Source organism: Typopeltis vanoorti, chromosome 4 (assembly GCF_054136105.1).
Source record: "Typopeltis vanoorti isolate ZY-2024b chromosome 4, IOZ_Tvanoo_1.0, whole genome shotgun sequence".
Lineage (NCBI taxonomy): Eukaryota > Metazoa > Arthropoda > Arachnida > Uropygi > Thelyphonidae > Typopeltis > Typopeltis vanoorti.
The window spans coordinates 59849604-59871102 of NC_143552.1; the positions used below are offsets into that span (position 1 = coordinate 59849604).

Sequence of the window (21499 nt, forward strand, 5' to 3'; positions counted from 1 at the left end):
CCTTCAATTATCCAACTGCATCAACAAATCAGATTGCCAATCAGATTATAATTGACAGATTGGTTGTACCTGAAATTGGTTGAGGCAGTAACCATTTCAGGGGTCAGTTTATTGGAAATGTGGATATTTGAAGGTAGGTGGTATAATTGAGAGATTACTGTGTCATGTTATATGCATTCTGTTGTCATCAGCTACTCTTGTAACTTTATTATGCAGTATGACTAGATTTCTAAAACATGACTGCCTTTTAAAAAATGCATGTTGGTCCTATAAAAATTTGCTGGCATCTTTTCAGTTATATATATAAACCCTTACCAAGTTTTTCAAAATTTTAACTATAACTAAACGGCAAGGTGGTCTAGAGTTCAATGCTTCATTTTACCATTACCTTTATGCAACAGTACCATCTTACTCTCTTTCCATTGCTTATGAACCCTTTCAGTTGCATGGCATTCATTATCCCTGGGATACTAAAAACAACAAATTACATAATAACCACACTAATTAACTTTAATGAAAATACAGATATTTCGCACAGAAAATAACAGTACAACATCAGTGTATAGAAACAAGCAAATCAAAGGACAGGAATACATATAACAATTGGTTTACCAATTAAAAATAGTTGCCATGAGCTATAAATTAATATTAATAAATAATATTAAAACTAATAATTACAGAGGTATTTCCCTACTACTGAGTGTTCCTGGCAAGATCTATGCAAGTATACTTGAGAAACGGTTGAGAAGAATTGTGGAAGAAAAGCTTGGTGAAGAACAAGCTGGATTCAGGCCAAATAGAGGCTGTCAGGATCAGATCTTCACTTTACGACAAATAGTCGAGAAAGCATGGGAATATAACAAAGATCTGTATTTAAGTTTTGTCGATTTGGAAAAGGCATATGACAAGGTGCCAAGATAGAAGCTATTCAATACGCTGCAGTTATATGGTGTCAATGGGGCATTATATCAAGCAATACTTAGTCTTTATTTGAGTTGTGAGTCAGCAGTTAGAATTGAAGGAAGTACAGGAAGATGGTTTAATGTTAAAGCTGGTGTGAGACAAGGATGTACATTATCCCCTCTGTTATTCATTATCTATATGGATCACATTATGATGATGTTATGCAAGATTCTCTGACTAAATTGAGTAGCTGTTGTAATAGATATGGTATGAAGGTCAGCAATAAAAAGACAAAGACAATGAAAATAGGCAGAATCATTGAAAATGTCAACTGTGTTGTGAATGGAGGACCTGTGGAACAAGTAAAACATTTCAGCTACTTAGGCACAATTTTTACTGAAGATGGTAAACTAAATATAGAAATAGACAACAGAATCAGCAAAGCTGGTATCGTGGGAAGTCAATTGAATAAATTCATATGGAATAAGAAAGAAATTAGTCGGAACACTAAATTAGCTGTATACAAGACTGTGTTCAAACCAATTTTAACTTATGGATCTGAGAGCTGGGTCAGAACTAAAACACTTGACCAAAGACTAGAGTCCGCAGATATGAGAGTTCTGAGAAAGATTAGAGGCGTGAACAGATGGCATCAATGGCAATATCATATTAAAAATGAGGATATTAGGAAAGAACTTGACATTGTCAGCATCCAGGAATGCGTTAGCAGAGCTAATCTCAGATGGTATGGTCACTTAAATAGAATGGGAGAGGAAAGATTAGCAAAACAAGTGTTCTCTGCCAGGTTGGCAGGAAAACGACCCAGAGGAAGACCAAGATATAGGTGGATTGATACGGTACAAAGTGCCTTAGACGATAGAAATATAAGATCTGATAATGTTGGAGTCTTGACAAGTAACAGACTGATTTGGAGGAAAATTGTAGATAGGAAGTTAGTAATGATGTAATTTTTTCATGTAGTACTGTCATATCCTGTACACCCCTTGAGGGTACATGGCAGGAATTTGATGATGATGATGATGATGATGATATTAAAACTATTTTTGATGTTTACATAAAATGAGAATTTCCAAAACTTTTGGGAGAGAGTGACAATCATTCTGATTCAGGTTAGGCTGATGTAAAAGGTTTAATTTGATGCACAACTTTCTTTGAAGGGGGACTCATATTTAAAACTGCTTCTGTGGAGAAGACTAGCTTTATCCCACTGGATACTGTGTTTAGTGGCAATACTATGCTGTGCCAGACCAGACTTTTGAGGTGTCTCGTATTCAATGTAGTATCGATGTTCATTAATTCTTTTTTCCACAGAATGGCCTGTCTACCCAAAGTATGTCAAATTATATTCACAAGGAATCTGGTAAACACCAGCTAAAGATAGAGGTGGCATTTTGCATTTTGTCTTTTGTAGATGGTAACAGACAAGAAATTTTCTTGATAAGAGAATATGTGAGAATAAGGTGATGCTTATTCAAAATTCTACCAATAGGTTCAAAGATACCAGAAATATAAAGGATTAGAACCCTCTAGTCAGTTGAAGAATCTTTAGGTGTTGGAACATAGGAATCAATTATTTGCTGGATTTGATGAGGGTTGTAACCATTCAATTCCATTAAAGTTTTGATAGTAAGAAGTACTTTTTGTAAGCTTGAGGGAGAGGAGCACACATTATGTGCTCTATTTTTTTAGCATTTGGCTAAGAAGAATACATACATATGCCACACACACACACACACAATAAAATGCATTAAAGGTATATAAAAGAATACAATAGTGTGAAGTGACACTGTAGTCGTGTATGCATAGAAAAATATACAAATAAGCATAAAAGTAAAATTGAAATTAAATCTGCCAGTAAAGGTAGGTTTTTGATTATCACTGGTTGACAAAATACCAGAGGCTGTGTGAGTAAGAAGGATGTCCAAGAATAGTAAACTACCAGTTTTCCATGGTGAATTGAATAAGTGTGTGAAGGCTATTGATCCATTGTAGGAAAGTTCATTGTATTCCTGTACTGCTTGATTACTTGGGGGGGGGGGGGGTTCAGCTAACAAACTCTGATTGAACTATTGACAAATGTTATTATTACTATTACAGGCTACTACAAGGAGTTCTTAGACTCACTGAGGGAGATCCTAAACATCATGTCAATAACTATCCCCAACATTTGTACATTATCTCTCATACTTTGCTTTAAACTCATTCTTAGTCATGGCACCCACAACACAGACTCTGGCAGCCATTCACCACTCTCCAAGCCAAAAACCTAGTTCTAACACCCTTGCTAACTACACTCTTACTCGGTTTCCATGGATGGCCCCTAGTTCTTCCACCATCAGACCTGTTCTGAAAAATTTCCTATGAATTAATCTTGTAAAAACTCCTCTATAATTTGTTTTTCTCAATCATATCACTTCTTTTCCATATCAACCAGTTTCTGTAGCCCACAAATCTTCAACCTGTTCTCGTAAAATTTATTCCATACACCTGCTACCATCTTGACCACTTGCCTGGTGATGAGGAGGTGGATCTTCTCCACCTCTTCATCACCAAGAAACCCTGGTGCCCAGATCTGTACCCAGTAGTCAAGATGGAGTCTTATCAAAACTTGATAAAGAGGAACAATAACCTGCTTGTCTCTGCTCATTAAAAGTATTCTTCAGCAACCAAGTAATCTGATGAGTTGCTAACTCCTCTAGCTACTTTTACTATCTGCTCCCTATCTCCATTAACACTCCCAAGTCTCTGACTTCGTCAATTTCCTGAAGTAGAGTTCCACCAATGTGGCATACAGCTGATAATCTTCTCACCCCAAAATGCATAAACTTACACTTTGCCACATTAAACTGATATCCATTCTCCTTTGCCCAGTCTGCCAGTCTATCGAAATCATCCTGCAAAATTTTTATCATTGGTATTAACTATTGCTCTACCTAACTTTGCATCATCGGAAATAACTAAACAGTTCCTCTCAGAACTTTCCTATATTGTTAATGTACAAATTAAACAGTAGCAGTCCTAGAACAGAATCCTGCGGCATGGCACACCACTAGCCACAGGCCTTTTTTGGACTCTACTCCTGAATAAACTATTCTCTGATATCTCTCCATCAACCACCCACCTATCCATCTTACCAACCCTATATCCATTCCCATGTGTTGTAGTTTACTAATTAGAATTCCATGTGGTATCCTGTCAAAGGCCTTTGCAGAGTCCAGCAGTATCACTGTAAATCCACCTCAGCTTTCACTGTGTTATAAAATGTGAGTAAGTTACCTCCTGTTGGATCCTGAGTGGAGAACTTTACAAGTAAATTCTTTATTCAGGATTTAACATGATAAATGTTACTAATTAAGGAGATACCTGCACATGAGCTAATAATTATGAAAATTTTCTCTATTTGTTATGTAATAATGTGTAGTCCATATGTACCATATATTGAAATTTATTTCTGTATAATAACTGAAATGAGAAGCAGAGAATTTTGTGTCAGAATAGTAAGAATTATGTAAGGGAATTGTTAAGTTATTTGTAAATCCTATTAAGCTGTCTAGTACACTACGAAATTTCCAGAAAGATAATAAGTAGTAATCCGGAATAATCGTGTATAATCTGTATGAGTCGAGCATAGCGATGGAGGCTGTACCTATGCGGAAAGTGACGTCAGAACAACTACCTGGAATAGGGTAACCTAACAGATTAGGGAGAGTGTAGGATCACCCAAGGGACATGAACAATGGGGTTCATGGGTAAAAAACACATCGAATAGAGGGCGCTCAAAAGGGTGAATAAAAGACTATGCGCGCCATATTACAGGGCTTTTTCTTCTTCAGTTCCTGGATTCCAGTTTTTGGAGGTTTGTTGGGAATTCATGAGAGAGTGGTGGGTCGACTACAGTGATGTCGGACAACGAGGCCTATTCTTGAGGACGCTTGAGGATTTCCAAGCAAAACTGATTGTGTTACAATGGCCTATGCAGAATCGAGCCTTTGAATAAAGTCCCATTGAGGAGAATGGAGAAAATTTCCTGCAGAGCAGTAGACAGCACGCCACAGTCTGGAAATGATTCAAAGAAAAGCGTAGTGCATCGCCATTCGCAAAGACAGCCGATAACTATACAGTAAGGTAATCCAGATCTACATGAGATGACTGCATGAAATCTGAAAGGATCCGGTAATGTAAAGAATTTCATTCTATGTTAAAAATCGCTTAGAAGAATAAGAAATTTGTGTATACTGTAAACTAAGGACACTAATAGAGGACTTTTAAGTGAGAATTTGATTGAATTAGTTAAGACCCTGTGGAACAAAGAAGAATTGTTGATAGGCAGTACTTTGATTGAGAATGGCTAGGCTTGACTAATGAAATTTAGAATTAAGATGGTTATTGATAGAGTATTAATGAAAGTGTTCAATGCATGTTCTGTGAATAACTTGTGAAAGGAATTATATCCTAGTAATGTTATGCTTGCACTTAATCTTATCTTTTCATAATTGAAGGATTTAGCTTCAGTTTCATTGTTGTGATTTAGTATGAACCTTAGTTTAGAGTGAGTTTTGTTCTATTGAGTATTTGAATTTTCTTAACTGTAAATGTTTTGTGCTTTTTTCCAATAAATATGTTGTGTACCTTATACCTGAGTTTATGCCTGATTACAAATTCAAACCACCACTTATGAAATAGAACTTTTTGGCAGGAAGGAATTAGATATTATTGCTTAAGTGAGATTCAGGTCACAACTGCTAACTGAATCTGCACAGCGCTAGCATAAGATTAATAATTGTGTGTATCTCTTTAGAATTTAGAATTATTTCCCTGAACAAGAGTCTCTTCTGTTATAGGATATTGGCTGGCGCAGCATAAAAATAAATTTTGCCAATATCCGAAAAGGAAATAATACTGAATTAATAAAGGGCACAACAGTAGATTAGAAAGCGGGCTATTTAGACGTAGAACAAAACGTAAAATATAGTGAAAGTAATGACATACCATTCCCCTTCACAAAACCATGCTGCCCTCCATACATTAGCCCTTTTCCATCTATCCATTCCTGTATTTGGCTCTTAACCAACTTCTCCAATACTTTGACAACAACTGCTGATATGCTGATCGGTCGGCATATCAGCAGTTGTTTGCTACATCAGTCTTGGAGCCTCCTTTATGCAGTGGAACTATTTTCCCCTCTTTTCACCCCTTCGAGACCAGAGCTGAGACTTTGATTAAACAATATGATTAAAAGCACTGACAATTCCATAACTCTTTCACATAAAACTTGAGCTGGTATACCATCCAATCTCACAGCTGTATTCACATTAAGGTTCTGTAATATGCTATGCACATCCATTTCATTTACCTCAGTTTCCACATAAGCCTTTGGCTGTCTCTCTCGTTCCTGCAATATCACTACCTAACAGTTTGTCAGGAGCTGGGTTAAATGCAATACTTGTTCAAAATTTTTATGCCCCATCAGTAGTTATTTTGGGATTTAACTATCAGACTAAATGGCAGTGTCATTTTCTTAGTACATTCCCTTATAATGATGTAAAATTTCATTCTGCTCCATTGAATTACTGATATTCAGAGTACTTATTATTCCAAATATACTCATTTTATTCATTTGCAATTTTTTCCTCTAGAAATAAAAGTTGTTTCACTAGAATGGAATACTCTGATAAAATAATTATCAGTACTGTCATTTGCCTGCACGATCGTCATCATACTGCTTTATTCAAACAGCAAGAGCATTCTGCCGTAATCATTTCTACTATTTCTACTAATCATATAATGAAAGAACTCCCTGAGATTTTATTTTTACTCACAGTGCTAATTCCTTATTGTTATTCTAATTTCGCTTTCTTTAGTTGTCATCTTTGTAGCTTTTTTATTGACTTTACTTTCTGACTTTACTACCCCCACCTTATGCTGTTATGCAATCTCTGCTTTCCTCTTTGTACCCATTCATTCATTTCACTTCATATAGCCTATTTATTCTTCTGATAAGGTATACAATTTGACATTTCTGTTGTGAAATATTTGTTAGCTAATTTCTGCATTAGTACAGTGGTTTCAAACTGTAAACCACAGCACACAGTTCAGGAACATTTTTTTTTTCAACATCTAAGTTTTTAGGACACAAATATTTAGTGAGTAGTTTGAACCTAACTACAGAACTGTTAAGGTATTTTTTTTTTTTGCATGCCCTGCAAAAATTACTGAGACACTAAAGGTGCCTTAAAGTGAGAATATTTGGGAACCTCTGCACTAGTGGTTCACTTCTTTCAAGTTTTCCCATGAATGGTAAATTTTGAAAGAAGTGAAATCATAATCATTGTAATTTCACTTAAAATCGTTTCTTTGGAAGACTTCCAGTTGCCTAAGCATCATATTCTCCTCTCCAAGATTAGACCATGTGGTCACTCCAACCAGTTGGAGATGGCATCCCATCCTCTATGATTAAATCCAATATCTTAACCCTCCCAACTGGCCAGAACGTATATATACGTCCAGATAAATCTGGATGCTATTCTGTAACACCTATTGAATAACATGGATAAGAAGTGCAAATTGGTCTCACTATTTCATCCACCCCAGCCGATTAATCCTTGTGTGTCCTCTATCTTATGTAAAGATAACTGTTTCAGAAGCATTTCATAAGTTTAATTTCCTTTTCACCTGATGTTAATTCCTCTGTCTAATCTCTATTATTATAGCTGGCATCTCTCACAATGAATACTTATTTCTCCCTGACTAATGTGTCTAAACATCTATTGTTATCATTGTTAACATATATATTGCTACTATACCTTCATACTATACATTTTCAAAACCACTACCACCATTCTAACTTATCAGCTATTATAAATACCACTTCTCCAACCTACTTTTCTCTCCACCCTGTTTAAACAGGTTATATCCTTTGACCTGTGGTTCTTTCAGGATGGTTGGTCGATTGTTTCAGAATTATGGCTGAAGCAGCTAAGGATGAAGCTAGTCTATTATGCCTGTAAATTGCATTTGTTCTTCTGGTCACTTTGCCTCTTTGCGGGATGAGAAACCTGAGTTTCCAGAAGAAAAAGCCCTGCCACCTTTATATGATACAGGCTGACTGACCTTCAAATGAAAAAAAAAAAACTTAAAAGTTCTATGTATCCAAAATGGGATTGAAACCCCTTGCCAACTGCTGAAACATTTCCTTTGCATCAATCCTATAAAACCCTTTAAGCAACTTAAATGTTTTTATTATATCCCCTCCTTTTCTCTTACCAACCTCTGCAATCCACACATCCTCAGCCTGTATTCATAGGGAACATTCCACAGACTACTCACCATCTTGCTCACTTGCCTCTGAATTTTTTCCACCTTCCTCATCCCCAAGAAACCCAGGACACCAGACTTGAGGACAGTAATCCAGATGTGGATGTATCAAGTTCTCATAAAGAGGAATAGCAACTTCCTTATCTCTACTTGTTAGTGTGTTCTTCAATTGCCAAGTAATTTTATGAGCCTCCTTAGCAATATGGCCTCTAAATATCAACTCTCTGTCTACTAACACTCCTAAATCCCTAGCTTCATCTATTTCTTGGAGTACAGTTCCATGAATGTGGTATACAGCTTTTAATCTATTTATCCCAAAAAAGCATAACTTTACATTTTTCCACATTAAACTGATACTCATTATCTTGTAATTGAAATCATCTTGCAAGTTCTCCACTTGACCTTGATTCATATTATTCTCTAATTTTGGAAATATTATCTTGAATCAACCATGTTTCAACAGCCAGTAATCTGATTGGACTGAATCATCTACACCACAAATTTATCCCTTTTATTTCTAGTACTCCTAGCATTAATATATAGACAAAACTGCATGTTGCTAGTTTCCTGTTAACTCTATGGTTGGTTGGTTGTTGTATTGGGGGGGGGGGGCTGATATAGAAGTGGTCCTTAGTTATCTGTGCACCTTTTTATATCAGGTTCTTAATATGGTTCCTGATCTAAGTTCCTGATTTCGCTTCTATCTGTAGATCTGGTTTCCAATACCCTAAACCCATCTATGCCTCAGACTACTTCTCACTAACACCCTGCATTCAAGCTGTATATAGTAGGCCCATCTCTCTCTCTCTCTCTCTCTCTCTCTCTCTCTCTCTCTCTCTCTCTCTCACACACACACACACACACACTCACACACACACATTCTTATCTGACCAGCACCTTTTATACCATTTCTCCACATGGTTTGTTTATATGAGAAAAATGGGAGTTTTCAGTGAGAGAAACCCTGCCTCCTGTATGAGACTGGCTCACTTACCTTTTGACGAAAAAAAGTTTATTCTTAAATGAAGTTCTTCATAATAGTGATGAGAATTGAATCCAGGTCTCTTCCAACAAAAAGCACATGGTGTCATCCAAGCTGTACTTCCTACATGAGGTCTTCCTGCTAATTTCCATCCTAGCATTTCTAGTTTACTGATACAACATATTCATTTGTTTACTAAACAACTACTTCTCCATATAACTCTTTCCTGTTATCAGATGAACTTCAGGCATTCATATATTCCAAACTCCTCTACCTGAACATTTCTTGTTATCATATCATTCATTATCAATGACTATATCTTTTTTCTAACATATTAAAGCAACCTACTCTCTCATTTTCCCCATCTTTCACACTCTTCTACTGCAATGTCTCAAACATTACTCTCAGATCTTTCACCATCTATTTTATGTTTCCTCACAGGTCATTCATGCCAGTCATCACTAAACCCTTTGCATCCTGCACTCCATCCTTGTATTTCCCCCTTTATGTCGTTTTGCATTCTTCAAGTAACCTACTGTCTTGGTCTTTTTTGTGCATTTTAAGTCTGGTGGTAAGGCTTAAATATATTGGTTGTTCATAACTTTTTTTTTAAGACAATAACACATAGACTAAATATTTGATTACAATAAATTTAATTAATGTTTTGGCAAGGTCAAATTGCCATCATCAGTGAACAGTATATACTGATATATGCACAGGCCAGGAGGTGATTTTATAGTCTTAGGGATTATGATCAGAATCTTTCACAGTCGCCTTGAAAAGGTTACTTTCTAGACTGTGGTAATACCAATAAACTAAAACCATGCAATTCTAGAATCCCCTCTTTCCCAGATTTATAGGCTACCAAAAATCCAAAAACAAAATGTATCATTACTCCCAATTGTGGGTGGCATTGATTTGTCTCACACATATTGACTTAATGCTCAGTTTTTATGTCTCCATCAATGTTCCACTTAAAGACCTTAGACCTTATCCAAGCTGAAAATCCTCTGATATCTCTTAGTCTTGTTTTTGTATGCCATGAATGCTGGCTATTTCATTTGACAAGAAAAATTCTATAAACAGAGGAACAGCCATGGGCTTTTCAATTTCCTTCCCTCACCTCACTCAGCTACTTCATGGATACCTTTGAAGAGAAAACCTTAAACTCTGCCCCACATAGACCATATTGTTTGACTATATGCTATATAAATGTTATATTTGCCATTTGGTCATAGATTCTCAACACCTTTTTAAATTTACATGCCATGGGCTTTTCAATTTCCTTTCCCCATCCCACCCAGCTATTTCATGGATACCTTAGAAGAGAAAGCCTTCAACTCTGCCCCACGTAGACCATATTGTTTGACTATGTGCTATATAAATGTTATATTTGCCATTTGGTCATAGATTCTCAACACCTTTTTAACACATCTAAATAATCACCATCCCAAGAGCCAGTTCTCCTTAGAAAAAGAAAACAACAGTCCCCTTCTTAGATACTTTGATTACGTGCCAATCTGATGAATTCTTGGCATTTTCCGTTTACAGCACCCACCCACACACAAGTAGATACACTCACCAACAGTCACCTCCCCATCTAACAATATGGGATTATTAAAACCACGTAAAACAGGGTAATATTGATTAGCTCAGATAATAATACCATGAACACTGAACTTGACCACATTCACACCTTCACAACCAAATGGCTACGTCTCCATTAAATTAAAAAAATATTGAAGCTACCCCCCCCTCCCCTTCAGAACAGACACTACACCAAATCTCTCACCATCCCATATATCTGAGATACATCTTATATATATATAATGTTATACTTTTTTTATTTATCCCACACATGAGAGGTACAAGAACCCATCAGTTCTTGTACCTCTTGTACCTTCTTTCTCCACCCTCATCTATGCCTTACACATGGCACATCAGTGCCATGTGTAAGGCATAGATGAGGGTGGAGAAAGAAGAAACCTATTGACATTCTTCTTAAGGAACTGTAGGTTGAAATTTTTGGTTAAAACATCATGAGGGAGGCTGTTACAGAGGACAGAGATAGATAGAATAAATGATGAAGAGGAGAAGCAGGTTTGATGAGTTTGCAGTTGTACTATAAAGAGATGTTGGATAGCAGCTGCTCTTGTTTTAACAGCACTAACAGCAAGTAGAGGAATGATGTTTGCCAATTCACTGGAGCAGTGACCATGGGAATACCTGTAGAAGAGAAAAAGGGCTGAAACATTGTGTCACTTCAACTAAAGGTTGAAATGAGCCTGTGAGGGAAGGGTCATCTGTGAGCTGAATTGCTATCCTCTAGACAGCATCAAGAATTTTTAAGGAGGTTTTAGGTGCACCATCCTAAATAAATGTGTGTACAGTATTCTAAGGATGGGCAGATTTGGAATTTATATAGGATTAGCAGCTAGATGGGTATAAAATAGCTTCTTGAGTGGTTTTTAGAGGCTAAGGAAGCCTTTAAAAACTGTGGTTTGTTTGTGCCAAGAGAGGTTGAAGGTAAATGTCAGCCCAAGGAGAGAGAGAGAGAGAGAGAGAGAGAGAGAGTGTGTTCAACCTGTCTGGTGGTGTGTGTATTACTGAGGATGAGGAAGGTTAGCTGAGATTCCTCTTATGAGAGAAAAGGAACTGCATTTTGGTGGCATTGAAAGTGAATAGATTTTTCCTTGCTCTCATTGAAGAATGATATGGAGATCAAACATAATACCAAACATGATCAAAAGCTTGGAAATGTCATGGGCAGCAGCACACATTTCTCTAAACCTTTGAACCATTGATAACTTTGTCCATTATATAGGAGAGGATTGAGGTGATAGCAGTTGGACGGTAGGCTTTTGTCTGTTTTTTGGAATGGGTTGGATATGTGTTCGTGGGAAAGAAGAGTAGTAGTAGTTCCAGAGATCATCTCACTTTGTAGTAACAGAGGAATTTTCCTTCCAGAGTGTGTCTGGAAGTAAAATTAGTTTACAAAAAGATCAAGGTTATTGGGAGAGTGGAGGGATTATATGGAATTCAGGTAAGTAGCTGCATGATTTGTGTTGGATCATTGTTTATAGCAAAAACATCTGCATTATGTCTGGCTTGATGTGGTGATGGAGAAGGGGAGCCAGTTGGAGTTGTGGACATAGATGTCACCTAGGATTTATGACTTCACTGTTTGGGTGGCTGGATTGTAGATAGTTGAGTTTCATGGAGAGGATGGTGAAGAGATTTTTGTGGTTTTCAGAGTTTGAAGACCTGTAAATGCATCAGATGAATGTTGCTAAATGGGGCAAGGAAACCTTCAGCCAGAGGATGTCAAAAGCAGGAGATTCTAAATTGTTATTCTCTGACAGGCAATGTTAGAATGTACAAAGGCACAGGTGCCATCTTTGTGGCAAAATTAATCATGAAGAATATAATTTGATCATTGAAGGTGGACTGTGGTTGATGTAGCTATAATTTGGATTTCTATAAAGAGGAGGTCTGGTTTAGATGTGTGTAAGTGGTAAGTAGTGTTATTCCAACATAAATGTATGACATTTATGCTGTGGATGTTTGTGAAATGGATATGGAAATGGCTTTTGTAGGGATCCTGGTAAGTTTGGAATATTGTGTTTGATTTGAATTCTTTGGATGAACTGGTTACTGAAGAGGATTTATTATGTTTGCAATGTTGCTATCATTGTTTGTTTCATTTTTGGTTTGTTATTAGTTGAAAAAGATAGACTAGTGCTGTTCTGTGGCCTCAACAGTGCTTCCCACATACCACTACTCGGACTTTTTCACCAGACACAACTTACCACAGTATGTGGCAGTGGGATTATGTGCCAGTTGACTGGGAAGCCTCATGACTAGTTTGGGCCTGCATACTATCTGGTATTAGGCATGCCCTTGAAAGGTGTCATGATGCATGGAGAAGAGGGAATGGAGGCTAGAACTCCTGCTCTGGAGGTCAAACATATTCACCACTCTTCAGGCCCTCAATAAGCAGCAGGGTGGTGGTGTTTCACTGGGCAATGAAGGTCATCTACCACCTAGTGGTCTAGTTGGCATTTCCTCTAGCTAGAAAGATATCCTTTTTCAGCAGGAATGTTTGTCAAATGCCAGTTCCCTTTTGTGGAAAAGGCCACACTACATGAAGATTGTTGGAAGCAGGAAGGACTGCCCACAGACCAAAAAAAAAAAAAAAAAACAACTCTTGACGAAGGTTATGAGGTTATGCAATAAAAGGGACTCCAGTAGGCAATATACAAAGATTGGACTGTTGAGAAATGGAAGAAGGTCATATTCTCAGATAAGAGGCATTTCTTTGTCCAAAGAGAGCAAGTAAACATAGCAAGCAAGTTAGTGACTAAGAAGTCGTCTCCTGCTCACCTTCAACAAGCTCCTAAACACCCAGTTAAAAAAATGTTCTGGGGTTGTTTTACACATTTCCAGGATTATATTGCCTGTTGATAGTATGATGAAAAGTGACTAATGCATAAAAATATTGGAGAAAAGAGTGATCCCACAGATCCAGAAAGACAAAGAACTCATCTTCCAACAGGATCTTGCTCCATGCCACACTTCAAAAAAAAAAAAAAAAAAAAGTGAGAGTTAAACAGTGGCCAGGTAACTCTGCTGACATTAACCTAATAGAAAATTTCTTGGCCATAGTGAAAAAGAGACTTGGAAAATTAAATTATGGTACAAAGGATAACTTAGTGCAATCCATTATAAAAGTATGGTTTTGAGAAATAAGAAAAAAATGTGTTCTATGTTGGTAGATCCCATACTTTAGCGAATTAATGAACTTGTTAGGAACAGAGGAGCACATATAAATTATTAGGTAAAGTTGGAGTTTCATTTTTGTACTTATTTTCTTGTGAAATTAAATGTTTTTTATTTAAAATATGTATTCAGATTAATTTGTTCAACTACTGTATGTTTCATGTAGCATTTGGGAATTTTTTTAACATAATTTTTTTATATTAATATTTTTAGATGTGCATTTTTACATAATTATCAAATTTAGGTGTTTCAGGATCACTGTCGAGATCCATCTGTATTAATAAGAAAGCAGGCCTTACATTCTATGATGAACATTTTAGACACCTACATACAAAATAAGATGGCACAGATTTCTTGGTTAGAATCAGTTGTACCAATGGTGTTGGATAATGAGTCTTCTATTCAAGAAAAGTGTCTTGAAATGATGGAAACTGTTCTTCTTGATGGTATTTCTCGGGTCTGTTCCCTACATCAGCAAGAAGCAGCGTGGAATATTTTGGGACATATTGCAGGTCATAATCATCAGAATTATCAGAAATATCTCCAGAAAGCCATATTTCTGTGGGTTAGAAATAATAGGATTAGGTAAGTTTGTTTCTAGTTGTTATTAATAGGAACTTATCCTTGCATGTTTTTTTTTTTTTTACTAATGGTTTTTTAATCTGAAGTTACAATGAAACTCGAGCATCTTCAGGTTAGAAAACATTCAGCATCTAGATCATCATATCAAATAGAACACTTATTAATCAAAATATCAAATCCACATTTAGTCCACCAGAGGAAGGATAATCATAGTTGTTATGCGCGCGCGCGCGCACACACACACACACACACAGAGAGAGAGAGAGAGGGAGGGAGGACATTGAATTACACTACTTACCTAATATTACAATGGTTTACTTTTTGTATGCATGCTGGCTGGCCTGCATCTGCTGTGACATTAATTCCACTACATTTCTAATAATGGCAGTGATCTGTAACCTATGTATGCCACAGTAAAAAAATTAATATCTATTATTAATTCTTCTTCTCTTCTGTCTAAGACGGGTTGAGTCTCCTCTTGAGCGGGATCTTCCAGTCTTCTCTATTCCTTGCTGTTCAAAAAAGTTCCTTATATGTTCTGCATCCTGAGATGTTCTTTATTAATTTCAGCCAGGTAATTCTTGGTCTTCCAGGTCTGTCTGTGTCCATGCATACAGTGTGGCCAAACCATCTCAGTTGTTGTTTTCTAATTTTTTCTGTTATTGTCTTTTTATACAATAATTCTTGTCTGACTGTGCTGTTTGTTTTCTTTTCTATCCAACTTGTTCTATTTATTTTTCTTAAGCATTTATCAAATGCCAGCAGTTTTTTTCTCCTCTCTTTTCTTAACTGTCCACACTTCTGCTCCATAGATGACTGTTGGTATAATTATTGATTCATATAATTTGATTTTGGCTTGCTTAGATATCTTGTTTTCCAGATTTTCTGTAATTTTCCCATGGTGTCCATCCTATCACTATTTTGTGAGTGATTGTTTTGAGTTCATCTATTGTTTCTGTTAGTTTTGATCCAAGATATATGAAGTTGTCTATTTGTTCTCCATTTAGGGTGGCTGAGATGGTAGTTCTGTTCCTCCCTATTTTCATCACTTTTGTCTTTTGTATATTTATTGTCATGTCATATGTTTTACAGGTTTTGTTTAGCTTAGCTTGTTTATTAACCTTTGTAGTTCATTTGGAGTTCTTGCAATAAGGACGAGCTCATCTGCATATTTGATATTATTTATGTTTAAACCATTGACATTGATTCCAGGCTCATTGTCTATTGCCTTCTTTACAACTTCATCTAGATATATGTTGAATAGGCATGGGGATAATGGGCATCCTTGCATTACTCATTTTTGGATCTCTATGGGTTCTATTGTGAGTGTGTCCTTTTTAATTATTGCATTTGTCTTAGAGTAATATTTTATCAGAAACTGTATTATATATTTGTCTATTGCTTTTTTCTAGAGAACTTTAAGAAGGATTTCTCTGTTGATGCTATCGAAAGCTTGTTTAAAGTCCATGAAACAACAATATAGTTCTTTATGGTCTTCTCTGCTGGTTGGTGCAATGCGAAAATTTGGTCTATTGTTGAATAGTTTCCTTGGAAACCAGCTTGTTCTATGCCTATCAGTTCTTCATAGGTTTTTTTTAATCTATTTTGTATAATTCTTACAAATATTTTATAGGTGTTGAGAGAGTAAATTGATTGGTCTGTAATTTCTGCAGTCTCTTTTGTCTCTGTTCTTGTATATTGTGATGATCTTTCTAGTCATCTGGGATCTCTCCTGTTTGTAGTATTTTATTGAATAGGGTTGTTAAATATTCTATTGATATGCTGCCTCCATATGACCACAGTTCAGTAGGGATAGTATCAATGCTTGGTGCTTTATTGTTTTTCATCTGTTTTATTGCATATCTAACTTGTAAAATTTTTGGTTGGTCATTATTTTTTTCTATTGTTGGCATTGTAGTTTTGTTTCCTTGGTGAAAGATAGTGTTAAAATGGTCTGACCATATTTTTCTTATATATTCAATATTCCCGGTTTCAGTCATCTTGTTGTTCATCATTATTACTACTTTTGCGGAGAATTCCTTTGTAATTTCTCTTATAGTGTCATGGAAGACTTTTAGGTTGTTTTGTTGGTATGCTTCTTGGCATTTCTTAGCTTTTTCTGCTAACCATTTTTCTTTGGCTTTTTTTTTTTGCATAGGTTATCAACTTTTTTTTTTTTAGTGTACTGTATTTTTCTCTATTCTCTTCATTGTTTTGTTGGTTTACAAGTATCTTGGCCTCTCTTTTTTCTTCTATTGTAGCTAGGATTTCTTGGGTTATCCACTGTTTGTTTATTTTGGGTTTGGTACCTAGAGTTCTTATTATTAATTATTATTAATTTTGTCTTATAAAAGTGTCATTACTAATTATTATTAATTACACAACTTATTATATGGGTATCTCCATGGAGTCGGAATGGACTTATCCATTCTGACTCCATAGACTTATCATGGGAAACCACACAAACCTCTATATACAGAATACCTATCATACCTCTCCTTAAACTCATTCACTGTCAGCACACTCATAACTAATTCTGGCAATTCATTCCTCACTCACCACTCTCCAAACAAAAAATCTATTCTGCACATCCTTACTAACTACACTCTTACACAACTTACAGGGATGACCTCTAGTTCTCACTCTATTCATATGTATCGAAAAATTTCCTTTGTGTCATTCTTATAGAACCTTTTTAAGAACTTATGAGCTTCTATTTTCCTCCTATCAACTAAACTTGGCAACACACATACCTTCAACTTATCTTCATAGGGAGCATTCCATAGGCCTGTCACCAGCTTGGTCACTTGTCTCTGAATCCTTTCCATCATCTCTTGATCTCCAAGAAACCTAGGTAACCAAGTCTGTGTATAGTAATGAAGATGCAGCTAAATCATAACTTTATCAATAGCGATAATAACCTCACTATTTTTATTTGTTAGTGTGTTTTTCTGTAGGCAAGTAATCCTTTGATTTATTTTACCAACTTTTGCAAAATGACTCTGAACTTCAATTTTCTGTCTACCATTATCCCCAGGTTTTCCTAGCCCTATTAATAATAATAATAATCATTATTAATTTCCTGCAATCCAGTGCTAGCAATGTGATTTAGAGTATGTAATCTTTTTTAACCCATAACCTTACATTTTGCAACATTAAATTGATAACCATTGTCCTTTGCTCACACTGACAGTTTATTTAAATCATTCTGAAGGATATCTACATCACCTTTATCAACTATTGCGCTTCCCAGTTTTGCATCATCTACAAATAACTGAATATTCCCCTCCCCCCAAAAAAATCTTTCTCTATATCATTGATATACAAATTAAAGAGTAGTGGCCACTGTAAAGAACCCTGAGACATTTCACTAGTCACCCCCCTCATTCTCCTAGATTCCACAACCATATACTACTCTCTGGTGTCTTTCTACCCCCCCCCCCCCCCACAGTCCATCCATGCTACCTGCTTCATACCCATTTTCATTTGCTCCAACTTTTGTAATAGTTTTCTATGCAGTATCCTGTTAAATGTCTTTGCAAAAGCCTAGCAGTATCTTAGTATAGCCATTTCCCTTATCTAATTTTGCTGTCACTCTATTATAAAATGTAAATAAATTACTTAGGTAGGACCTACCAAAGCCATGCTTCCTGCCATAGAGTATTGTATTCCTATCTACCTACTGCTGGATTTTACATTAACCAACTTTTCCAATACTTGAACCATCAAAATTTTAAATCAAAAATATATATTCCACAGTAAAAAGATAATATTTATTAAACACAAATATTTTACATATCATGAAACGATCATTGTGAGTTGAATAATAATAGAAATTTGAATACAAAATAATTAAAAAAATGCTTGTGTTATAACAGAGTCCATCTAAGCATAGTCACATAGTAGCTGATATAAGACACCGTTAAAAAAATAAAAACATTAATAGAAAGTTGTTGGAAGTTTTTTCACTTGGTTACACCATAAATTAAAGATGCCAAGAATTGTCCAAGTTTCCCCAGTTCTGAAAATACTTCAGGCGCAAACTTTGTTTGCTGACACTTGGATAAAGGATTATACCAATTATATAATTTCTTGTTATCTTTAATTTAAAAATATTAATATTTAATACAGTTGATAAAAATTTTACAATCTTTTGAAAGTGAAATGTAGTTATTACGATTTAAGTTAGAATGATTGAGTAATACTTCAACATTTTCTTTGAATAAATGTTCAAATTTAAACATACGGTTATGGAAAAGTTGGTATTGTTCCATTAAATCTCATTGCTAGTGTTGAGCCAAACCAGATTTATGAGGCTTGATATGCAATGTGATTCTAATGTTTTCTAAAATACATTTTTATTTATTTTTTACTCATCTTCCCATTTGACCAAAATAAAACAAGTTGCAAGAACATTGTGCTTGATAAACACTACATAACATCAGTGGTGATAATGTATTTCTTGGAGAAGATAAACAGTTGTAGATTTGTTTGATAGGTTTTGAAGGTGGCAATGAGTTGTAATTTCTTCAAAATCTTAGCCACCCATTCTAAAACACTTTTAATATAAGTAATAGGAGTTCTGTAGACCTTCCCTAAGAGGAAGGGAAACTGTTAATGATTTAACATGTAATTCTTGGGCTATAACCATTTAGTGGGATTTTTGTTTTGTTTGGTTTTATTTTCAGTTCTTGAAGACAACCTTCTAAGGAGAAAATTTTGTCTTCTAGTTACTAGGGATTTTATAATAATAATAATTTTGGTAATCTCCATGGAGTCGTCAAACTCATCGTGGAAAGGCCACTCAACCTGCAACATGTCTATCATAATGAGCTTTGAAGTTATTTACATTGCCTGCATTCATGATATGCTTGGCAATGAATTTCACTCACCAGCAACTCTCCGTACAAAAAATGTACTCCTCACACTCGTCTACACCACGTCTTTATACAACTTCCAGGGATGGCCTCTCATTCTTTCCATCTTGACATCCACTCTTTTTATAATACCTTCTTAAAAGCCCTTAACTAATTTGAAAGTCTCTATCATATCTCCTCTTTTCCACTGAAATCACTTTGGTTCATTCATCTTTGGTTCATTCAATGATTTTGAATAATTCATTCAAGAAACTTATTTCATAGCATCGGAACCACATCCTGCTTACTAAGCCTTATAAATCTGATTTGGCCCAACATGATGTTGACAACACCAGACACAGGATCCAGTGGAATAATACCAAACTTTTACATAACTGTATGTTTAAATTTGAACATTTATTCAAAGAAAGTCCTAAAGCATTATGCCATTATCGTAACTTAAATAGCAATAACTGTTTTTTTCTCTTTCAAAGTTTGGAAAATTGTTACCCTCAGGTATTAAACAATTTTTTTAATATATATAGTGTTTTACCCTGACTACTTCATGACTGCATGTTTAGAAGAATTCTGTTGTAATATTCATTTGAGTTCAAATTTCTTTATTGTTCTTCAGCTCACACTAATGGTGTTTTATAATACACAAAACAAAATATTTGGGTTTAACAAATATTAATTTTTTTACTGTGGCATATGTGTTTTTGGTTTAAAATATTGAATGTATACCAAGGTATCATTATACAAGTAGATGTCTACAAGGTATCTCACTCTCTAAATGAAGGAGAGTTCATTATCTATATCCCTCACAGTACATTCCAGATTATAGATGCTCAGTTTTAGTTAATGGGTTTAACAAATATTAATTTTTTTACTGTGGCATATGTGTTTTTGGTTTAAAATATTGAATGTATACCAAGGTATCATTATACAAGTAGATGTCTACAAGGTATCTCACTCTCTAAATGAAGGAGAGTTCATTATCTATATCCCTCACAGTACATTCCAGATTATAGATGCTCAGTTTTAGTTAATGATGTCCTACTTGATTACTAAATAACTTAAGGAATTCACAACGTATACTGGAATATAAATTAAAATAAACTTTAATATATACTTCCTATCTTTTGGCAACGTCACGTTGCCATCTTCATGGGAACATACGATTAAGACACATGCACGCAGGCACTAAAACAGCAAATGAGGTCAAAGTGAGGAAACTGCTGTTTTTCCTAAAGTCCTGATGGAGCCTCCTAGCAGGCTATATTAGGTCTTCTTGGCCGTTGGACTGAAGTTCTCAAAATGTACGTCTCCCAAATTTGGGGCAGTCTCGTGCATCCAAATTTGTTGAGGTTTGGCATGTTTCATAGGGCTGAGGCTGATTCTATGAATAGTCTTTCAAATTTATACTTACTTGCTGCGGTGTATTACTGTGGCTTTCTTCCACCGTATTCTGTGGCGTGTATCCAAAGCATGGTCTGCCAGCTCAGAGTGGCTGTACTGGAAATGCATAAGCTTTCTACGAGAAGGATGTCCTACTTACGTTCCTTGAACCAATTTATTACATTGGGAGACCAATGACTTCATGCATTATCATCCTGGAATACTAGTTTCTGGCTGGAAAGTATGCATCATGGAAGATTTTGCCTGGATTGTTGATACTCCACCTAAGTCTATATTGCAGTATGCAACAGGGTCCTAATTCTGACTAGCAGTGCATACTCTAATACCTTCTACTGGTGTGGACAGCGATGACCATGCACAAGGATCTATCATTCATATTGTTTGTACCATGCACATAACCATCCATCTATGTTGTGCATGACTCATCAGAGTAGCACATGACTTTTTACACCTCTAGACTTCAACTGTCAAGCTGCCAACAGCAAAGCAACTGCTTTCACTACTAACTTCTTGTGGAGAGGATGTCCTGTGGCCTTCAACTCTGGAATCTTCATATGTATCAGTTAGCCCATAAAATGCAGTGTGCCTTTCACTGACTGTGAGCATTCATTTTCTGTGCTCATGTACAGGGCTTATTGATAGG

At 35.8% G+C, this 21499-nt stretch overlaps 1 protein-coding gene across 1 annotated transcript in view; it reads left to right on the plus strand.

Moving 5' to 3' along the window:
• The window catches only part of LOC150107349 (condensin-2 complex subunit D3-L-like), a 208965-nt gene that overhangs the window by 21457 nt on the left and 166009 nt on the right, over positions 1-21499 (plus strand). Inside the window, exon 2 of the mRNA XM_090391824.1 lies at positions 14244-14584. Coding sequence (XP_090247950.1) covers positions 14244-14584 — 341 coding nt within the window. The remainder of the gene's footprint in view (positions 1-14243; positions 14585-21499) is intronic.